Source organism: Strigops habroptila, chromosome 20, assembly GCF_004027225.2.
Source record: "Strigops habroptila isolate Jane chromosome 20, bStrHab1.2.pri, whole genome shotgun sequence".
In the NCBI taxonomy this organism is placed as follows: Eukaryota; Metazoa; Chordata; class Aves; order Psittaciformes; family Psittacidae; genus Strigops; species Strigops habroptila.
Genome location: NC_044296.2, coordinates 4,090,624 through 4,110,994, shown reverse-complemented (window position 1 = coordinate 4,110,994; position 20,371 = coordinate 4,090,624). Strand labels below are relative to the sequence as shown.

General features: G+C 40.6%; 1 protein-coding gene across 6 annotated transcripts in view; it reads right to left on the bottom strand.

Moving 5' to 3' along the window:
* Positions 1-20,371, bottom strand: part of CPAMD8 (C3 and PZP like alpha-2-macroglobulin domain containing 8) — a 48,933-nt gene that overhangs the window by 13,710 nt on the left and 14,852 nt on the right. For 4 of the 6 annotated variants that reach the window (XM_030509645.1, XM_030509648.1, XM_030509646.1 and 1 more), the window contains 18 exons: positions 20,158-20,300; positions 19,137-19,202; positions 16,153-16,384; positions 15,398-15,551; positions 14,666-14,808; positions 14,148-14,199; positions 13,168-13,466; positions 12,525-12,750; positions 11,791-11,967; positions 9,176-9,257; positions 7,498-7,654; positions 6,980-7,054; positions 4,861-5,026; positions 4,222-4,308; positions 3,150-3,286; positions 2,643-2,798; positions 2,193-2,255; positions 1,562-1,800 (listed from right to left, as the gene is read on the bottom strand). In XM_030509645.1, coding sequence (XP_030365505.1) covers positions 1,562-1,800; positions 2,193-2,255; positions 2,643-2,798; positions 3,150-3,286; positions 4,222-4,308; positions 4,861-5,026; positions 6,980-7,054; positions 7,498-7,654; positions 9,176-9,257; positions 11,791-11,967; positions 12,525-12,750; positions 13,168-13,466; positions 14,148-14,199; positions 14,666-14,808; positions 15,398-15,551; positions 16,153-16,384; positions 19,137-19,202; positions 20,158-20,300 — 2,654 coding nt within the window. The remainder of the gene's footprint in view (positions 1-1,561; positions 1,801-2,192; positions 2,256-2,642; positions 2,799-3,149; positions 3,287-4,221; positions 4,309-4,860; positions 5,027-6,979; positions 7,055-7,497; positions 7,655-9,175; positions 9,258-11,790; positions 11,968-12,524; positions 12,751-13,167; positions 13,467-14,147; positions 14,200-14,665; positions 14,809-15,397; positions 15,552-16,152; positions 16,385-19,136; positions 19,203-20,157; positions 20,301-20,371) is intronic. The other 2 variants (XM_030509647.1, XR_003994771.1) reach the window with 2 other exon arrangements.

Sequence of the window (20,371 nt, the reverse complement as noted above, 5' to 3'; positions counted from 1 at the left end):
GCAGAAGGGAAGATGTAGTCTCCTGTCGGCTGCTTGCCTTATTTTTCAATTAATTACTAAGAAAATGCACTTGGTAAAAAAGGAAATAACCCCTTGGAGTGGAAAAACCTTCTGTTCTTTCCTAAGCAAAGGGCTGTAAATGGATTGTGGTGGAAGAGGAATGTTACTTCCCAATTCCAGGCAGAGTCATTCAACCCTGGAGTTATGTAAATGGCCATTTCACTCCAGCATGGAATTGACACTTTGCTACTGAGTCAGTGAACTCGCTCTCTAGTTACTAAAGAATTCACTGCCTGTATTGTCCTTTATAATATCAATGGAGAGCCCAAAACCTACTGCAATTCAGACTTCTTGTCACTGAAGAAAAACAACACAGGAAGGGATGGAGAGAAAGTATATTTGGGCCACTGCAAAAAGACTTCCATTTCCTGCAGCATGGCAGAGGAGTCAACAAGGTAACAAAGAAGCTCCTGCTGATTCCAGAACAATGCTCCTTTTCTCTGCATTCACATATAGTCAGCTCTGAACTGTCCCTCCTTGGCAGCTTACCTGTTTACTGTTTACTTGCACCACAAAGACCATGAGCTTGGACCCAGGAGGACTTATTGGCTCATGCCCAGCACAGAGAAAACACAGTATGCAGCTTCTAGCCCCAAATCTGCCAGAGCTGAACTGGCTCCTCAGCGCTACTTGGAGGCCCCCACAGCCAGGGTGGGGTGTGAGCTCTCTGAAGCACTGCAGGGAGCCAGCCTGGGTGTAACACCACACCCCAGCCCATATGCACACAGTAGCACGGGATGGGCTATGGACAGATCCAGTTGGCTTTGTGTAAGACAGTTCAGGGCTGAGAGTCTCCTAGAGACATTAAACCTTGTTAATCCCAGTCTAACTCCATGTGCCACACTAAAAAAAATCCTATAGTAGCCCTTTATCTGCCTTTTCTCCATTCTGTTAGACATCTCAGCCTTCTACTTCCCATCCAGTTTTCTCTTTAAGTTCTTGAAAGCATCCCAAAGACTTCACTGAGCATGACAACATTTAATTACATTCTAAAGAACACCCCCAAGCTCAAAATATTTCAGTTGTCATCCTTAGATGCACTCCTCTGTTTGCATTGCCTAAATAAGATGATGAAGGAGTTAAAAGAGCATCATTACAAGAAGGGGGGGAAAGGGAGTATTTCATTTGCTTTTGTTTTCTTTCCAAGCAATCAATCTCCTCAGACCGGGCTTCCTCTCAAATTTCTGTCTTTGCTCCAGCAATTCCCAGGGCAGAAGTTTCAGAAACAACAACAGAAAGGTTGTGTTGATGCAAGGCAAGCTCCTTAGTTATAGGCATCTTCAAGGGACTGACAAGACTTTATAAGCTTACCTCCCCAGTACAAGCTGCAGCACTTAGGCAAAGGGAGAAGAGGTTGAGAAAGTGCTTTTGTGTTATCTACAGCCAGAAGAATTTGGTATGTTTCCTGTATCAGTGAGTGTATCAATGTACATGTGCTGATCAGCAAACTAGATTGTCTCTGAGAAACAGGCAGGACATGATGCAGATTGGAATTTCCTACCTAGTGCATGTCTCCAGTATGACTTTGTATTCCCGATGGTCCTGATCTGAAGCTGGGTCATCATCATCCACCAGTGCCCTCTCTCTGTGCAAGGCTTCAGGGCGATTCTCATCTGGAGAGACAGACCGCAGGGGATTTGGAGCTTGAAGGTGCTGCTCTGACTTTGGCTCCTTCAGGTTTACCAGGAGCTGGAAAGCTGGTTTGGCAGTGGGATCAGGTACATTGTAAGTGACATCAATCTGCAGCAGAAAGAAGGGAAAACAAAACCAAATCAGGGCAGTTTATTAGACCCCAACATTTCACAGCATCTACAAATGTTCCCTAAAGAGCAGCATAAACACCAGATCTCTTCAGAGAGAGGTAATAGTGGGCACAGAGGCAACACAGGCTTTACAACACAGGCTTTACAACACAGTTACATATCCATAAGGCTGCACCAGAGCAGATTCACCCTGGTACTATCCCATTTACTTCTATGAGTTAAAGCAACACCATGTAATATAATTACATGAGAGAAATTTAAAGTGTAACTTCTTCCTCATAACAAACTGCGATTAAAAACGTAGCAAACAGACTAAGAGTTCAGAGATCATCTGCTCACATACTTTCTCCAGCCCCATGGCAACTTTACCTGCATCAGACAGCAGCCTTCACCTTTGGCACTCACAAACAGCCCCGTTGGAATACTGGGGATCTGGGGAGAATCCACAGTTAAGACACAGACAAGAATGGAAATGAATATCAATTTTTTGGGTTATTCTGTAGAAAATATCTTTCTGGTTGTAAAGGAGACTGCAGAAGTGGTGTGAGTATGCCTTATTCTTCCCAGCCACCTGCATTTAACAATGGTAGAAACAAGCAGCAGCACAAAATAAGCATCAGGCATTGGTTATGGTGAAAAATGCCTTTTGAGTGCTGCCTCCTTCACTTCAGAAGCCAGACCTAAAACCCCAGAAAGTTCCAAGATCTCAGCATTTAACTTGTGCTTTTACCATTTCTGACCTTACCTGAGTTGTCCTTCAGAACCCAGCTCACATGGATTGCTTTAGAAATTTGGCTACATGAACACAAAAGCACCTACCACTGCAGTCTGGAGGACTTTTTTATTCATCTTGTTGAGCTCAAATGTCTCCTGGTAGTCTAGATTAGTAGAAGCCAAGGAAATGGTAAGGTTGACTCCTCCAACGTAAGAAAGGATAGCATATTCAGCCAGAGCCTGCAGGGCTACACACGTGTCCTAGGGATCAGAATACAGGAACATGGTAAACTTACAAACAAGCACTGTGCTGTACAGTCATCAGCTTCTGGTAGCAGAATCTTCCTTATTAATTCAGATAGGAAAAGAAATAGCAGGTTTTGTTCACTTTTCCTGTCAAAGGCATCTGTAAGGACAAAGTCTAAGCTCCTTTCAAATTATCAGTCTGAGAAAGAAGTGGTAAAGAGCACTGGAAAGCCTTAATTCTTACCAGGACACAGACAGTTACTGCCAGTTTCTAGACAGAAACTCTGCATTGACCATTCCTGAATCAATTGATTTCCACAGTTGACTATGTATGCATCAAAGCTTCCTTTTTTGCAGGCAGCCCACCTGAGTAGATGAGAATCCTCCAAGTGCATTTCTTTGCTGTGAAAGCCATTTTACTACTGGGAGTGCAGAAGCCACATCTCCTAGGAGTGTGTACGTCAAAAGGGCATAAGATGTCATTTCCACTTCTGCAGAAACAACTGGAAGGAGGGGTGGAGAAAGAAAATAATGAAATACCATCTAGAAGTGAGAATCTCGGCAGGTCTAGAGACAGTTCTATGAATATTCATTAACTGGAAAATAAAAAAAGGTTAGGAGTCTGTAGAAGTAAACACAGGAAGAGAAAAATGAAGTTAAAAGATGTCTGCAAAATGCATCACCTTCCAAAGATATCTCTGCTCCCAACATCAGCTCTTTCCTGCCCACAACATATAACCTTCTTCCTACTTGACTGATACTTGAATGTATCCTGCAAGTAATTTCTCTCCCACTCCAGTTTTACTTTGCTGCTGCCCATACTGCATTCCTGTCCTAGAGGTTTTCATACAATATCCAGCTAGATCCCTCCTGAACATGGATGCACCTATATCATATCAGAAGAGTCAATGGCTTTAAGTGACTTGAAATTTCTAGCATCATTCCCTGTTGTTGTGGCTTTGATAGTTAAAGTCTAGGAAATCAGATGAAATGCCACTGACTGCCAATAAAAGCTGGGGGGTACAATCCCTAGATCCATGTGGAAATACAAAACTAAACAGCTCTAAAATTAAAACATGTTTGACTTCTCTCACATTTCCATTTCAAATGATTCCTCTTGGCTGGAATCCCATATGGCTCTCACTCTCCTGTACCACTCACTGTCTTTATAAAACTGGAGTGAAAAATGCTGAGATAGCTGGGGCTGAAAAGGCAGTTCTGTCTTGACTGCATCTTGGTCTGTCTCATATTTGCTCTTAACTGGTTCTTTCAGCATAATGTTACCTGCCTTTTGTGAGCTCTCATTTCATCTGGACCCTGCCCTGACTCACTGCCATTTTCAGAATCCCTTGTATTGTACAAATTCCCTAGAACACATGCACTCATTGCCCTGCTGCTGCAGCCCATTCTCTTATCTCTGCCTTTGCAGTACAAGTACCTGATTGCAAGAGCCCATCATTAAATCCCATGAAGGTATCTTCATCAGTAACAAGAGTTCCTGTCAAGCTCCAGTGTGTAAAGCCATCTAGAAAAATAGGACAGTGGCATATGTATGTTATTACAGCAGGAGTGCAGCTAAGCCTCTGTAAAGGGGAAGAATCAAATCCTATTTTTGCATTGACTCAAAGAATAAATTCCTGTCCTGAACTGCACTGTCTTTCCTTTTAGACAGGCATCTCATGGGCAAGAGGCTCCCTTTGCAATTACAAAGATAACTCAGTGTGACAAATTAGGTAATTCTTGGATTTTGGATTAAAATACACCATCAGGGAATGTGTATTTTAATACACAGGGAATGTGACGTGGTCATATTGACAGGAGAGATGCTGCAGAGCCTCTGCTATATTTGCCTTCCTTCAGCATCAGCTGCATGAATGGGAACTAAGGTACCCTTTCTACAGAGAATCAGGAAAACTCTTGCCTTACAAAGCCAAATTGTGCTGTGAGGAAGACCTCATTTCACGGGCTTTATCTTCTCCAGTAACTCTCATCATTCCAGTTGCAAGGGGTATTTGCTTATTCCTCTAAGAGGATCAGCAGTCCAGGGATTGCCAGGTTGGCCTCAGGAGCACAGTACCTTGTGTAATAGCCATGCTGTTCATCTTCCGCAGCATCACAGCAGCAGAGGGACTGTGTAGCAGTGTCAGGGCATATGCAGTCAGGGCAGTAGTGTAGGGATCTTCTGCTGAATACAAGTTGGACTCTAAGAAGTGTTTTGCTTTGTCAACAGCTGTTCTTTCTTCCTATATTTAGGGGAAAGAGCCCAGACATATTACTGGCCTCTATGTCTCAAAAGTTAGAACCACTTTATTTCTCATTACAAACCAAAAAAACACTAAGAAAGATGCATTTTACTCTCTGCAGAATGAAGCTAACTCTTTCCTTTCCCTAAGGAAAGCCATGCATCACACATTCAAGAAAAAAGGAGCAAACAGCAGCACAAGAATGATGTAGACTAAGACTGAGTCACATTTATTCCCCCCTAAAGCTGAAGAAATTTCATGTCCCTGCAAGGCAGCAGATGAACAGAGCAGAAGTGAACTCTCTACCGTATGTTTGATTGTGTTCCTGACACTCTGGAGCGTCTAGCAGACGCCAGAGGATAATAAAGGCCAAGGTTCCCAGGGGTCCCTGCAGCCAACAAACATGTTTTATTAACTCCCTCAATGACCTCACCATGTAGGAACGTGGCTCTGATAATTTATAGAAACAATTTAATTGGACTTGATGTAATTTAGTTTCCTTTGATTTCCCTGTGGCACTAACCTTCCCCTTCCTCATTTCCTAGCTAAGATCATTAGTAACACTTGCAAATCTCCTCTAGGAAAACCATTAGATCCACATAAACTGCACTTCCAGCAAATAAAAATGCTAGGGCTGTCTTGACACACAGCAGCCCAGAGAGAGCATCACATCACTTCTCAGAGGAGGGGAGAAACTGCTGACAGGGAGGCGGAAAGTTACTCTATGAGCATTAGAAGATTTTCTAAATATATACTTTTTTAAATCTTTAATAAGGTTGAAGGCCTTCCACTCCAACAAGAACGGGGGGTCGGGAGGTATCTGCTTGCAGCAGCAGTATGGTTTCACTCGTCAAGCTCTAGAGGGAAGCCATCAGAAGTGCTGAGATTATAACAGAGTTTAAAATAGATACTGCCCTTTGCACTGGCTGTTTCAAAGGCTCCATGAACTCACTGGGGTTTGCCCGAATGGGCAATGCTTTTGTCTGACTATAGATCACCAAGACATGCCGCAACATCCACTACACCTCCACCTCTGCCTGTGCAGACCTTGCCACCACCACTCTTTCCCTCGGTTGTGTTCATGACTTGCTCAGCACATCCACAAGCCGACATGTTCCCAGTCAGACTGGCAGTGTTTAACTATGGTGTTACCTGAGCATCTCCATCCTAGTGAAATTGCATGCAGGCAAAAATATAAGAGAGGAGAGGAGCCCTTTTTAGCATGATTTTTAAGAAGGACTCTCTAGATTCTCTAGTATAACACCAGTTGTACTGGAAAAGATTTTTTTTTCCCTACTTCAAAAATGATGCAGCGTAATTGCACGTTCCTTTGTAGCTATTATTTTTTCCTGTAGTGTTCCTGTTCTGTCTCATTACAAAGAAAAGAAACATTTTTCTCCAGAGTCCTCAATCCAGCACATTACAGGAGTGCAGCTCTCCAAAGAGACTGTAATCTAATAGCAGTAGCATTTTGGCCACTGTAGCAAAGGCAGACCACAAAAGTTTCCTGGATCCCTGAAGCCTGTGCAGCCCTGGTTAAACTGCTGTTAGCACTCAGCTACTTACTTAGAGTTTTTGAGTGTATATATAAGCAAACCACCAGTATCTGCATAGGCTGCAATGACACCTTGAAGTGACAAGGCAGAAAACACTTTTTGCAGCCATTTCTGTGAGAGGTTGTGGGATGAGGTTGCAGGGAAGAGTTTTGCTCTGGTAGAACGATCCTTGAGCTGATGGCTGAAGGATGGGAGATCACCCTCAATAACTTCAGAACAGATTCCTTAACTTTAGAATGATCTCAAGGCTTTCCAACAGCCTCTGTTACCTGGATGCTATCATTCTAGTGAGCACAGAACCTTTGAAATGAACAGCAGTAAAATCAAGTTTTAAAAAAAGGAGAGAATTTGTAGAGTATATAGAACGTGAGAGCTATTTTAACTCAGCTTTTGTTACCTCAGAAGTTACACCTGTTTCCAGAAGAGATGCAACCACATAAGCTGTCAGGGAGATCTTACCATGGATTCCACCCTGGAGGGCAACAAACAGAAATCACTGGGTGAAAACTAGAGATAAGGACGCTGGATAAAAGGACTCTTGAGCAAGACAAGGATTATGTTATAAAGGAAGCTCTGGCACCATGGACCTTCTTTTGCTTTGCATATAAGGAGTACAAAATTTAGGAGCCCCACCCAACGTTATAGCTTCCTTCTCTACAAACGGCCTGAGAACACACTCAATGCACAGAACTTCATCCTCCAAGACATGACTCTAAAGTATTTTATAAGACTTGACATCTTGGTTTCCATTCCCATGGGACAGCACACAGATACCCAAATTCTCCTGGTTCTCCCTGTACTATTGTAGCCTTTCAAGTGCAATATTCGTATTAGGCATAACTGCATCACTTCATGCTTTGAGAACAACTTTAAAAATGCAGCTATTACATGATTTTGAGTCTGTATAGTTTTTACCTGAATGTCCTTATTTAGTATCCTGCCCATAGCAGGAAAAGAACCATCTTCTTTCTGATGCTGGATGATCCAGTCTTTGGCAGCTGTTAGTTCTTTTGGGTCAATGAAAATAAACCCACGAGACTGTGCAAAGGACTTGAGGACAAAAGCTGTGAGCCTGTAAATAGGAATTTATCATCTTTACTGAGAAAACAAATTGAGAAGAATGTATCAGTCAAGGGAAGACAACATTCTTAGAAAGCATAAATATTAAAAGTCTTGGTAGGGAAACACAAAATATTGTTAAAAACCATTGATGGTATGATAAAAGCACTTGAACACTGTCCAAACTTCCGGATAAGAGCAGGTTTAAGGGTCAAATTAAATTGAAAAGTGTAGCAGGAAGATCTATTTGTCTTAGTTATGACACACTCTGAAATTCAGTTCTCTTTTATAGGTGCTCGTCTGTTACCCAAACTATTAAAGCTTTTAAATTAAGAATTGATATCCTTATAAATATGGAATTACTTGTAAAGAAAAGAGAGGAGTAAATTTTCCAATTCTGTTACTGTCTTTACTAAAAATAAAAGAAATCCATTGCTAAAGGATTGAGCTGAGGCTGCGTTAGACTTGATACAGAATTAAGACTTAAGAAAACAACAGGAGTGTTTTTGGAATTCTAAACCTCTGACATGCAACAAGTGTGAACTCTGGCCAGCTTTGGAAATTGAATCATTCCATTTACAAGCCTCTAAGGAATGGGAGGGTAGAAAGCATGCTGCCTGGCAGGGGATTTTTCAAGTGTTAAGTAATACTGTGTCACCATATTTTATATCTAGGGACTGGGAGATGCCAGATCAGAGATAAAAGTTTACAATCTTAGAAACAGAGGCAGCAGCATCATAGAAGTGGTACTTCCCCTCGGACAAGTTCATGAGGAAAATCAGTTTAAAGCAAAATAAAGAGCAGATGGAGAAGACAAATGACAGCACAAGCAAATGAATGAAGATCAGAATCTACTACATCTGAGCCATTACAGTCAACTAACACGCTGATGTGATGTTAATCACGCAGGCCATGGTTTCCTAAGGGGGACATCAGTGAGATGAGCTGATTTCTCAGTTTCTTTCTTTCATGTTTTTGGCTCTGAAAGGTTCTGCACCTCAATTCTCAGGGCATAAATCTGTACCATTCCATTTCATCCATGATGGGATATAAAGCACTTGGGAGAAAGGCTTCTTTGGGGTTTTTGGGGGTTGGTTTTGGTGGTGGGTATTTTTTTTTTCCTATCCTGGTAGAAGCCTCCACCACTTCCAGAGACAGCAAGTTTCTCTGTACATGCTTCAGGTGAAGCTTCAATTCCTAGTGGAATTAGGTGCTTAAATGCCCCATGTATTGCTACTCCAATTCCAGTAGACCAAATACAATCCTAAAGGCCTAAAGCCTGGACATACGAGTAGGTGTGACTATCTTAACTGCCGCTCAGTCTTGAAACGACTATAATACACCTACTAGTGTAGTATGAACACTCAGCAGCATTGAAACAGTAAGTCTATGATCATTGAGTATGATTTCTATTCTCCACTGTGTGTGATACCATGATGGAAGCTGGAAAATTACTCTTCTTTCCTTGCCAATTGTGTATTTTCCCATTTAGCAAACACTGAATTTTCTAACTCTGTTTTAAATAGCAACTCACCACATGCTCCCCGAGGAATCCCTCTCGCCAAAAGCACTGTATGAACCATCTTGTCTCTTGTAGGTCAGCTGGCGCTGGTAGCCTGGAAGTCACAAAAGAATTGGGGGAGTCCAAAATCTTCACACAGAGAAAAACAAGTATTTCAAGTGAATGAAGACTCAGACCATCTGGCACTAGTGTAAGGGATTCTGCTGCCCAAGGCAACCTCTCATTTTGCTGTGAGGGACAGAGCCAGCTCTGTGGACGTACACTGTAGCTTACTCGGAAATCCATTCAGGCAAACATCTGTAAGACTATAACTCCTGTTAAAAACGTGATATCCCTCTGAAAAGATGCAGTATTAAAAGAAAGAATTTTATTTAAGCATACAGCCATTCTCCATCCAGTTTACTGAAAGCACCGCGCAAATGAACATTTCTTTCCCAAGCTGAATGCTGAAGAGAAGAAATCTCTACTGGAATGTCTTTTGAGACTGAAAATAGTCAAAATGCTTTTCCTATTAGGAAAATAATTTGCTTCTCAAACCTGTTTGTCTTACAACCGTGAACAGCCCCTCCTAATAAAGGGAACTCCTCTCTATTGAGGAATACAGAACACACCCCGTTGATTAAGCCCACTGGAACCAAACCCTTCAGAATGGGTATTTCTGAGACGGAGATGTGTCAAACCTGCAAGAAGACTGTGTCAAAGACACTTAGTGCCTGCTTAATTCTCTGACACGAGTAGACCTTTTCTTCCACACTGCATGGCATTTTTATGGGAATAGATTACTTTTTCATTTCCAGAATGTTTCTTTGTTGACCTCTCCCGACACAGGCAGTTCCACAACCCCTGAGCAAGGGCTGCCCGTGACTCCTACACTTTCCCTGTTGCTCTACAGCCTTCCAATAGTCTTAGGGAGTGCTGAAAGAATGGTTTGAAAAATGGGAGGAACAGAGCTCCAGAGATTAATGATGCTCTTGTAGTAAAAACATCTTTGTCTGGGCGTTCTGGGATATATACAAGTATGTGGCAGAAAGCATTAGATTGCTTTTCTTCTACATAGCCCTCATAATTTACTAGTGAGTACTTCCTCCTGAAATTGTTCCTAAGTGTTCATTTCCAATGCATCAGATGGACCAATTAACTACTCATATTTTTGTATCAGTCTTATTTCCTCTGTTCTTTCATTCGAACATTCATTTTGAGTTGACTTATGCTTCATTGCTCTTACATTTATTCTTTGTTGCTTGCTAGGTTGGTAGTGGAACAGACTTTATGTCTCGCTTGCTCCTGAAATCTTCTGGTTCTAAGCACTTCTCTAGATGCTTGCGCTCACAGGAGATGTTCAGCTTTCTAGATTTCCCCTGTTCACCTGCTTTTGTAGAACTGCATTTGGGAAAGTAGAAAAATTACTGCCTAGTTTAGCTAAGGCCACTTCTAAAGATCAGGATATGGAAACTGTTAGGTAGCAGCACTTTCTACGATGGATGACTAAGCGATGAAAAAGTGTTCTGGCTTGGTAAGTCACAAAAACCTTCAGAGTAAGCAAACAGACTTTCCCATCTAAAACCTTACACTTGGCAGGGCTCCAATACACACAGAAAAGTTTAAAGCTCTTGAGTATTTCTTCTGTAAGGGTTAATCCCCAGGCAGAGTTTGGAGCCAAAAACCTGGAAGGTTTGCAGATTTGTAAAAAGAAACAAAAGCAAATAGTATTGCAAAGGAAACGCTGACCTGGACTGTGAAAAAATTCCCTTTGTCTTACTGCTATCAGCAAGCACAAAAAATGACAAGTGAAATGCCTTTAGCCAGGCAAAGGAAGCAGCACTGGGCTTTTGCTGCTGAATACAAGAAATAGATTACACATTACGCTTAAGATTTATATTTTCAGAGGAGAACCACCTAATCCTGTCACCTCTGATTTCATGACATGACTATTGTCTGACTCATACACAAGACAACGTTGTCCCTTTGGGTCATCCTTGTTTTTAATGATCACTGAATTCTGACTTGTCCTGAGAATTGTATTTAGTTATAAAACTATTTTGCATGTGGCTCTTCCCAAACGAATGCTGAGAAAATCAGTGCATAACAAGATGGATTGCTTTGAGCTGTTTAGTGAGGTAGGACAGGACACTGAAAGGACAGATAAAAGCCTTTGTTATATGGCTCTAGATTAACTACTCTGGATACTAAGTTTTGATTTTGGGTATACTGTTACTAAGAAAATACTGTTAAAAAAGGGAAAGTTCAGAGAAGAGACATGTAGTGACTGGGAAGACAACTTATGAATAAGGCAAACCCTCTAAATATACAGATTTTTACTAAATTTAATTCTCCTCGACTTTCTGGAATGTTTAAACATAGAAATAAGCTGTCTAAGGGAAAAAAAAGATAACATACAAAGCAATAAGCATGTAAACTAGGAGTTATTGAAGGGAAATGCTGACTACATAGCAAGGGTAAGCATCTTGCCATTAAAATCTGTTCACCTGTGAGATTATCCTACAAGAAACGATGAATCCTTATCACTTGGGACGCTGTTGGTTAGAAAGTACAATGTGATACTAGTGATAAGCTCTCTAACTTACAAGCCTCTTCCCCCTCTAGAAACTGTAAGTGTAAGGAGTTACCTTGAACAAGGTAATCAGTAGCTTCGCTTTCCACCTCATGACTGAGTTGCTTGGTTTTCTGCAGATATTTCAGGACAAAAACATTAGGAGCAAAATGGATCATGTTCTGCTCCCCACATCCAAATGGTAATCGCAAAAGATTGTCCAAGTTGTTCAGTGTAGGACCCATCACATCTCCTGTTTGAAAAAGAAGCAGTATGTTCAGTAGCAAGGAAATGCTTTACTTCCTTTTGATGTCTTACAATTAAAGTCCACCTGACTACACTAAATTCTACTAACTACAGGTAGTCATCTGAAAGAAACCACATCATAAGTTGAAAGTCCTTTAAATGTTAAGTCTTAGCCCTTCAAGCTGTTGCTGGAATAAAGAAATTTCACATTTCAGAGTTTGATTGTCCATGATTCCCCAATTTAGAGTCTGAGTTTAAACACAGCACAATTTTTCATTACGAAATGAATACTCTGAATTCTAACAGACAGTGCCTCTGCAAAGCCGAGGTATCAGATGGTATCAACTTTAAGACATTGTCAACTCAAAGAGGGTTCAAACAAGTGACCAAAAATCCCCCAAATGATTATTTGTCCCAGAATTAAGCAGCATACACCTTTGTGACAACCTATGACTATCTTAGGTGGCATGTATTACTCAAATACTGGTCAGAAGCAAGTAACAGCTGGAGTATCTCTTCATATTTGATAACTGGTACCTAGTGATACCTCCTCATAAGTGATACCTATTATTGAAGCCGTAGCTCTTTCTGATCCTGGAATTATGTTGTGGGGAACTCCAAGAGTAAATGCTTCATTGTGATTTTCATCAGTCTCTTCTTTTCTCCAAATTTTAAACTCTCCCATTGACCCCCAGCCTGTGGAAAAGCCAATGTACTTCACCTCAAGCTGTTTGGGGACTGTCCACTCCACAATAATAGACTCATTTAGCACCCGAGTACCATGGCCAACCTGAAAGGAACAAAAAACCATGCAGTTCCAAGAACCCACATGTATGAAGTCAGTTTGCCATGTATCCTTGGACCTAATAACTTATGTGTGCATCAGAGAACACTGTAGATGGATCAGTACCTTTCCCACCCATAAAACAATCCAAGGAATTTTAATGAGAATTCCAAAGGCTTGACCTCCATAGCTTTCAGCACACTTAGCACTAAAAACACCAGAGACTGAGGTACCGAGAACATAATTTGGCAAGCAGATATGTTCTGATTAAAACAGCCTGATCAAGACTTAATATAGAAAGAGCAACAGGAATGCAGCTTTCACCTTCCTAAGCAAGCCTAATAGAAATCTGCCACATGTGTGCTCAATCTCTATTTAAGAAAGCAAGAGACTTCCAGACCATTTCATAGATAAATTCACTACCTGGATAATTCCATTTTTCCAGCTGATCCAGAAGCTGCGGAATTCATCCCAGGAGAGGATACCAGCTGTGTCCCTGCTGGCCACCGGCTCACCCATTTTGCTGATGGAAATCCATGTTTTAGTATTTTGATGTCCACCAATAACAATCTCTGTCATCTCTGCCATGTCATGAGGCCCAGAGGACAAGGCCAGGTGAGCATCGTTGTGTGCTTTCACAGCGATGTCAAAGTGTGTCATCTGGGCAGGTTTCTGCATGTATTGGTACTCATATTTGTTAGGTGTAGAAATGTGTATTTTCTCTAGTCAGAAAAAGAATGGAATATTGTAAGAATTAGAGCTTAGCTCACATACTTCAAAACCAACCCATACCTAATTGCTAAAATTTAAACAGACTTTTCCTAAATACATGTTCTTTTTTCCATCCTCTCTTAAACAAACTATAAAAGTACACATGGATGTTTCATCCCATCTTCTATTTATACTCCCTTCCACTACAGATGATCCTTCAATTCAAACAGCTGAGCTGGAATTCTTATGAAGTCTGTAAGTGATTTTTCAGTTCTAATCTGGTGGTCAAAAGCATCTCTGTTCAACTACTGGAGTCAACTCTGAGCTATCCAAATCTCAGGCAGAAAGCACATACTTGATTCCAGAACTGAATTTTAACACATCAACTGCGAATGCAGCACAGTCACAGTTACTGTCCACAGTGCTGAATGCTGAACCTGTTCTGAAAGTAAAGGAATTCAATTGCCATTTCCAGAAATCACTTGGGCACTTAGAGCAAATTCATAATTAGCCAGCCAGGGAAGAAAGACTCTTTATTCAGAAGTTCCTTCTACACCCCAGAACTCATCAATCACACAGAAATGGAAACAAAGAGGTTTTATTATTATTTTTTCCCCATGAGATGAAGCCACATATTTCTATTTATAACTAAATCAAACAAACTTAGTATCTCATTCAAATCATGAACTTACCATTTGGGCAGAAGAACACACTATAGGTGTATTCTCTGGACAGTCCCTCTGGCTATATAAAGACAGAAATCCATACATAAAAACACAGGGCTTGGATTAGCAGTAACAGCTATTCAGTTTTACTTACAAAACACAGAAACAATATTCTGCTGCTGTACAGTGGTTTATACCCTTTATAGGAAAGTTCTTACACTATATTCCACTAGCTAGAGAGATGCTAACCACAAATCTCACATTGCAGCACATTGGTTAGATGAACAGAGCAAGCTTAGCTGAGAACATTTCTATGCCCTTTTCTTCTGAACAGTACTGAAGATTCACCAGCAGGAACTCAGAATCCAACAGGCTCTTTCTGTAAATGCACCACTAAAACTGATCATTTCCAAGAATATAAACATAAATCAACTTGAAGATGCTTATAAACCTGTTCACATACCATTGACTACCTAAAAACTTCCATCATTTGCCCAAGCAGCTACAATTTTTTTCTGAATTACTACAAATTCCTGTTTTCTTACCTCAATAATAACACTGCTGCGAACATAATCCACTGCCACTGGGGTCCTTCTGTCCAGATAATTGTCCTCTGAGTGCTTGCCATTCTTCAAGGTCTGCATCCCATCCTGACAGCAATTGGTTCCACCGTAAGCAAAAGCTTTTGCTAAGAAACAGAAGGGGAAAGAAGCAGAGATTTTGAGATAGGAAGATCTTCAGGAATTCAAGTGATGATCTAAACTAATGAGGATACAGTTGATTAACAATATATTGAGTGTTTCGTAATTACAGCTCTCTTATATCACCTTGATTCCATATTTGAATGGTCACATCTAAAACTGGACAATATTTGGACAGTCATGGGGCAACAGAGAAACTCTTTCATAGTTTCCAGTGTTGAACAGTTTTTAGAGTGATTATTTGCTTGATAGATACACAGAATTTATTGTTATTCTCTTTTTAAAAATGGCAACTGATCTTTCCAGGCAGAGGTAACAGCTCCAAACCTTACACGACCACATATCACACAACAGAGAATCTCCTGAAGTTTGATCAGACAGACTCTTCAGCTCGTTACAGTTAGAGAAGCTGTTTCTAAGAAACAAATGAGGTTGAAGAGCAAAGTTGGCAGTAAGTGGAATGAATGATTCCACTTTGGGGTACAAAGGTAATAAGAATTTTCTTCTGAAAGAGGAATACAAAGGAACACTTGTAAAACTCCTTCAAGCAGCAAGCTAATTTTATATCTATACTACCAGTGATGTTGCTCAGTCCAAGCTCATTGAAGGACAAAACGATAGAGGTGGGTTTAGCTTCCCCAGGGGCAACGCACTTCTTTCTTGTCAGATGGTGTTTCCCAGGATGCCCAACAAACTTTATGCCTTTTGGAACAGAAATCTTCACATGGACCTGTGGAAATTTTGGAACGCAAATTTCAGCTGCAAGATTTCCGCTGTAAAAACCAACTCACAACCCAAAACTGAAACCCACAAAATGCTTAATAAAAATCATAGTAGGCACAAGATTATTCATTCTTCAACCCTTCCAGTAATGTATTTGACTGACAGTATTATTTTCAGCTCTGCAATTCTACAAGTAGTTCAGCATGATACTACTAGAGCTAGACAGATAATGTGCTTGAGAAGAAAACATCTAGGGAGACAGGATTTATTGGAAAAAACCTCTTTCAAAATAAACCCTTTCAGTAGCTTTGATTCTGAAGGACATTCTTTTCTGTGGTTCAGGACAAGCTTCCCAATTGTCCTTCCAACAGTATTCAATATTTGTACTTCTGAAGTGTTGCAAGACACTTCAGACTACTACAGTTGTGTCAAGCTAAAAGTAAATAAAGCCACGACATTTATGCATATTGAAAAGCAGTATTTTTATCTGAGCTTATCACTACATTATCCCTAGACCTTATCTACTGCAACTTGTAGATCACTTTAGGAAATTCTGATGATAAACCAGGATTTAGTAACTTAGCAACAGGACTAAAGAGGGCTGTTACCTCTACACAGACAGCTAAGTAGTTGTAGACAGTCAGTGGGATTTTGGTCTGTTCGCCCCGGATGACATGGTACGGCAATGTGAACTCGATGAAGAAAGGTTTAAATGTCTTCAGTTCTGTTTGAGCAGCAATGCCCAACCCCTGCTCCTCAGACAGCCCCACAGCTTCTGTGATCCAGGTGGTGATGGAGTCTGGCACTTCCACGTACAGCTGTGCTTCTCCAGACACATTACTGCCAAAGAGAACAGGGAATCACTTCCGTTGATCAGATTAATGAAATGCTTTTGAATGCAACTAAAACACACAGACATTTTGGGGAGTTCCCTCCAGATCCCAACTTGCTACATAGCATCAGCATCTGCTTTGAACAACAGCTTAGAAAAGGCTCAGTATACACATTTATAAGGAGCAGAAGAGCCAGAAGTTGCTTCTGCAAAACACAGTCTAACATACAAATTCTTCCTGGATTAAAAGCTTTACAGGCATTTGCAGCCTCATTAGAGAGTCACTTTTCTAAGAGGCAAACGTCTGCACTAAGTCAAGAGAGGAGAAGGAGAGAGTCCTGGCTAAAAACAGTTCAGCAATCATTTATTTAACAGCTAGTGAAATTAAAGTGATTTTTGTTGGAACCCATTATATACCCTTGTACACATTGCTGCACTGCAGACTGCTTGAACATAAAGGCACATGAGAAGTTTTCCAGACACCAAGTTCAGCAACTGCTTATCCAGGGGAGCACGTTTTGAGTCAGGAACATTGTGGCTGGTTGGTTTTTGGAATGCCTGACTCAGGAAATTTCCAAAACCATCATTTTCTTCCAGTGAGGATTGAAACTAATTATTAAAAATCAGATTTCCGTCCTGAGTATTTAGCTTTCATGTGCACACCACAACAGGGTATCATAAACCTGGTATCCTCTCCCATGCTTTATAATAATAGAAATTCAATTTTGTTCTGCAGACTTGGCTATTTCCCTCCTGCAAAGAAGCTTTGGCCTTGCCTGGAACATAAAACATTTCCTCTAAAGTAAAAACAAAAGCTATTTCATGGCTCAACTGGCAAGATGACTGGCAGTTATGAATACACCCTAAGGTTGCTTTCTTTCAAGTTCTTGTTTATTCCCCAGAGCTCATACACATGCTGCTAGCTCTGTAATCTTTTGAGACTAATGTGGATCTTACTTGGCTTGGAAAACAAGAAAGCAAGATCTTCAGAACAAGCTCTGAGCGTCCATTCACAGCGTAACACTGTGTCTTTCAACCCTGGGATACAGCCTGATCCCCATCCAGGACAGACTGCAGGGTCGTGATCTCACTGCTGGTCAGCTGAAGGTTGTTTCCATTTTTGGCACCAATGAAGTGTCTTTACTTTCATCATCTAAAATGAATTGTTTGTCATTTTCAATGAGCTTCAGCTATTGCAACTGGCAGTAAGTAGGCAGCATGTCAGGTGCTGCTCTATTTAAATTACAGTAGGAAAGGGATTAAAATAAGTAGTTTGATAAAATCCTAGAGGTCACTATGCCTTTGAACAGCACTAGGCTCACCAAGCACTCTGGCCTGTGAATGTGGTTCCCCAGCTCAAGCTAGAATGGAGATCCTGGGAAATGCACTTGGCTTGACAGCACCAAGTCATTTTCATTTCTATTAAGCACACTAGTTTCTTAACATTTAGGTCTTCATCCTAACTGGAGTTAGGTAGCTGATACCTGCAATGAACTTCAGGCCTGAAGAGTAAGCAGAAGGGTGTCCTCACTCCAGAATTGGCAGTATTCCAGTCTGTTTAACCGGACAATTTGTTGCAGCTGATGTTCTTTCCACTGGGATTTCAGCCCATAACCAGCATTAACATTGTTTTCACACATGAGGGCGCTTACTCTTCTGGGCAGGGGGCCAAAGTACACACACATTTCCAGCCATTAGACCCTCCAGCCAGGCTCTAGGAATTTTTAGAATTGGTTTGGGAAGTTGACATTAGGCTTTTGTTTCTGGGTTGGGGTTTTTTTTTTGAGGATTGTATATTATAATTATAAATGGTAGAAGAAAACCAAAAATTCTTCCTGTTCAAGAGAGTGGAAATCAAGGAATGCTCAACTCAGTTGTTTCTAATGAAATGAAGTGGAGAGAATGCAATCTGCAACTTTTTATTCCACACTCTCCCACTTATAATTAACTGGCCCAGCTTGCTGAGGCCCAAACGGGCACTTCTGGAATTCTTTGTGTATTTCTCCAAAGCATATTTCATGCTCAATTGAACAGATTTGAATACACTTGCTGCAAGTTCTTGTCAAATTTAATTTATAATCATTTATTGAGAATGAACTTTACTTGCAAACCTGGAGAAGCCTTTTAATAATTGCTTCAAATTATCCTGATGTGCTGTTTCTGGAAGAGATTAGTTATCTGTTTATTCAGTTTGGTTTTAGTTCCAATTGTAACCCAGTGGAAAGCATGATTTATTAGGCAGTAAATTAAGGTTACATCAGCTGGAAGAGAAAGAAGGGCTCTGTGCAATTTAAAATAGGATACTCACCAATCCATGGTTAGGCTATAGCAGCATATACAGAAGCAGCTATTCTGCCTCCATCTCCTCACACACCGCAAACCTATATCTTCACTTCCTCCTCAATAACTTGTTGATACACCATTTCCATAAGTGGGTAAAAGCTGGAAATGTGTTGAACCAAACCACTGCTCCTTTTGTTCCCTGAAGATACCCCTCTGCTCGTGACACTATGGTGAATCACACATGGGTTGAGTGTATTCACAACTGGCAGGTTCAACTCTAAGAAAGTGAATACACTTCAAGAGTAGATGAAATGTTACAAAGAAAGATTCTTAATTAAAGCAGTAATGAAGAAAAGGAATAAGAAAGAAGTATCAGGGGTGCCAATGTAACTCCGGTAGGTTTTAAAAAGCTTTGTTTTCTGTAGTTGAAGAGGATACAACTCTGTGGGTATAATTAAAGGAATTCCCTGTCAATACCTGACATTGAGGCAGTGCCAAATCCACGTTTCAGGAAAGAAGGTTCTTTTTCTCTTCTCTGCTCTGCTAGAACAAGAAATAAGTCCTTGCCAATGAATTCTTTTAATAAGACAGTTTTAACAGTAACTGATAAATCATTGTTATCACCTGCATGCAGCTCACATGACCAACCAAACTCTAGCTAGTATAGATTCATTACAAAGTGAATGGGTATATCATTCTTGACACACATTACATCGTCTTTCCAAATGATCCCATTGTGCACACACACATCAAACAGTCTGAAGACATAAATAAGAATCTAAAGAAATTGGCATAAATAATATTATGTTATTTATGTTGGTTTTTAAGAAAAAAAGAGTTTTATGGTCCAAATTCTTTCACCAAAAGAAATCAAAGGGATCTTTTAGAGCATGTAACTTCCCATGAGATCATGACATGGCCTTACTAATAGCAGTTATCCCAACCACTACTTTATATTCCCTCTGTTTCTTCTCTTGGAATTGTCTTGGTCTCTCATATTTTCATAATTAAGTTATTTTTCTACACCTGTGATGCTTCGTTACCTTTTTCTTAACTAACCTCCAAACCTCACTCTGCTAAGAGAGGCCACCAGGTGGCTCAGAACCCAACGGGAGCTGCAGCATCAACCAGAGTACTTCACACTCCCTCATTGTAGTTCTTTTGACCACCAGGTGAATGGTCAAAACCATGAGCAATAAGCAACTCTGCAAAACCAGGGCCAGCTTGCACACACTGAGAAGCAGCAACTCATTCACAGAAAACAGAGATTCAAGTGATCAGTTGGAAGAATATTACTTTGCATCTTTCCATAATCAATTTAAATTTAATGAAGTAGTCTCAGTTATAATTTTTGTTGGGTCTATCAAGAGTTTCCTCACCACCCCCCTTGTCTAAACCAAGGAATCTCCTGGGGGCATGGAAGTGGAAAACAGCTGAGAATATAGAAAGAAATAGCTCTGAGTATCATAGACTATATGCATTACAGCAAAAACGTTACCTTGGTGCTATTTTAGAATGCATTGTAGCCACCAGTGTCCCAGTATGTGGCTGAAAAGCTGGGACAGCCTCATCTGTGTACATGCCTCCATTCTGTCTGTGGTTTAAGCTGACTATATCAGTCATTACAACCAAGCCAGTTTCCTAAACAATAAAAGTGAAGACCACAAAACAAAAACCAGCAAGGGAAAAAAAGAAAAGAAGAGATAAGAGAA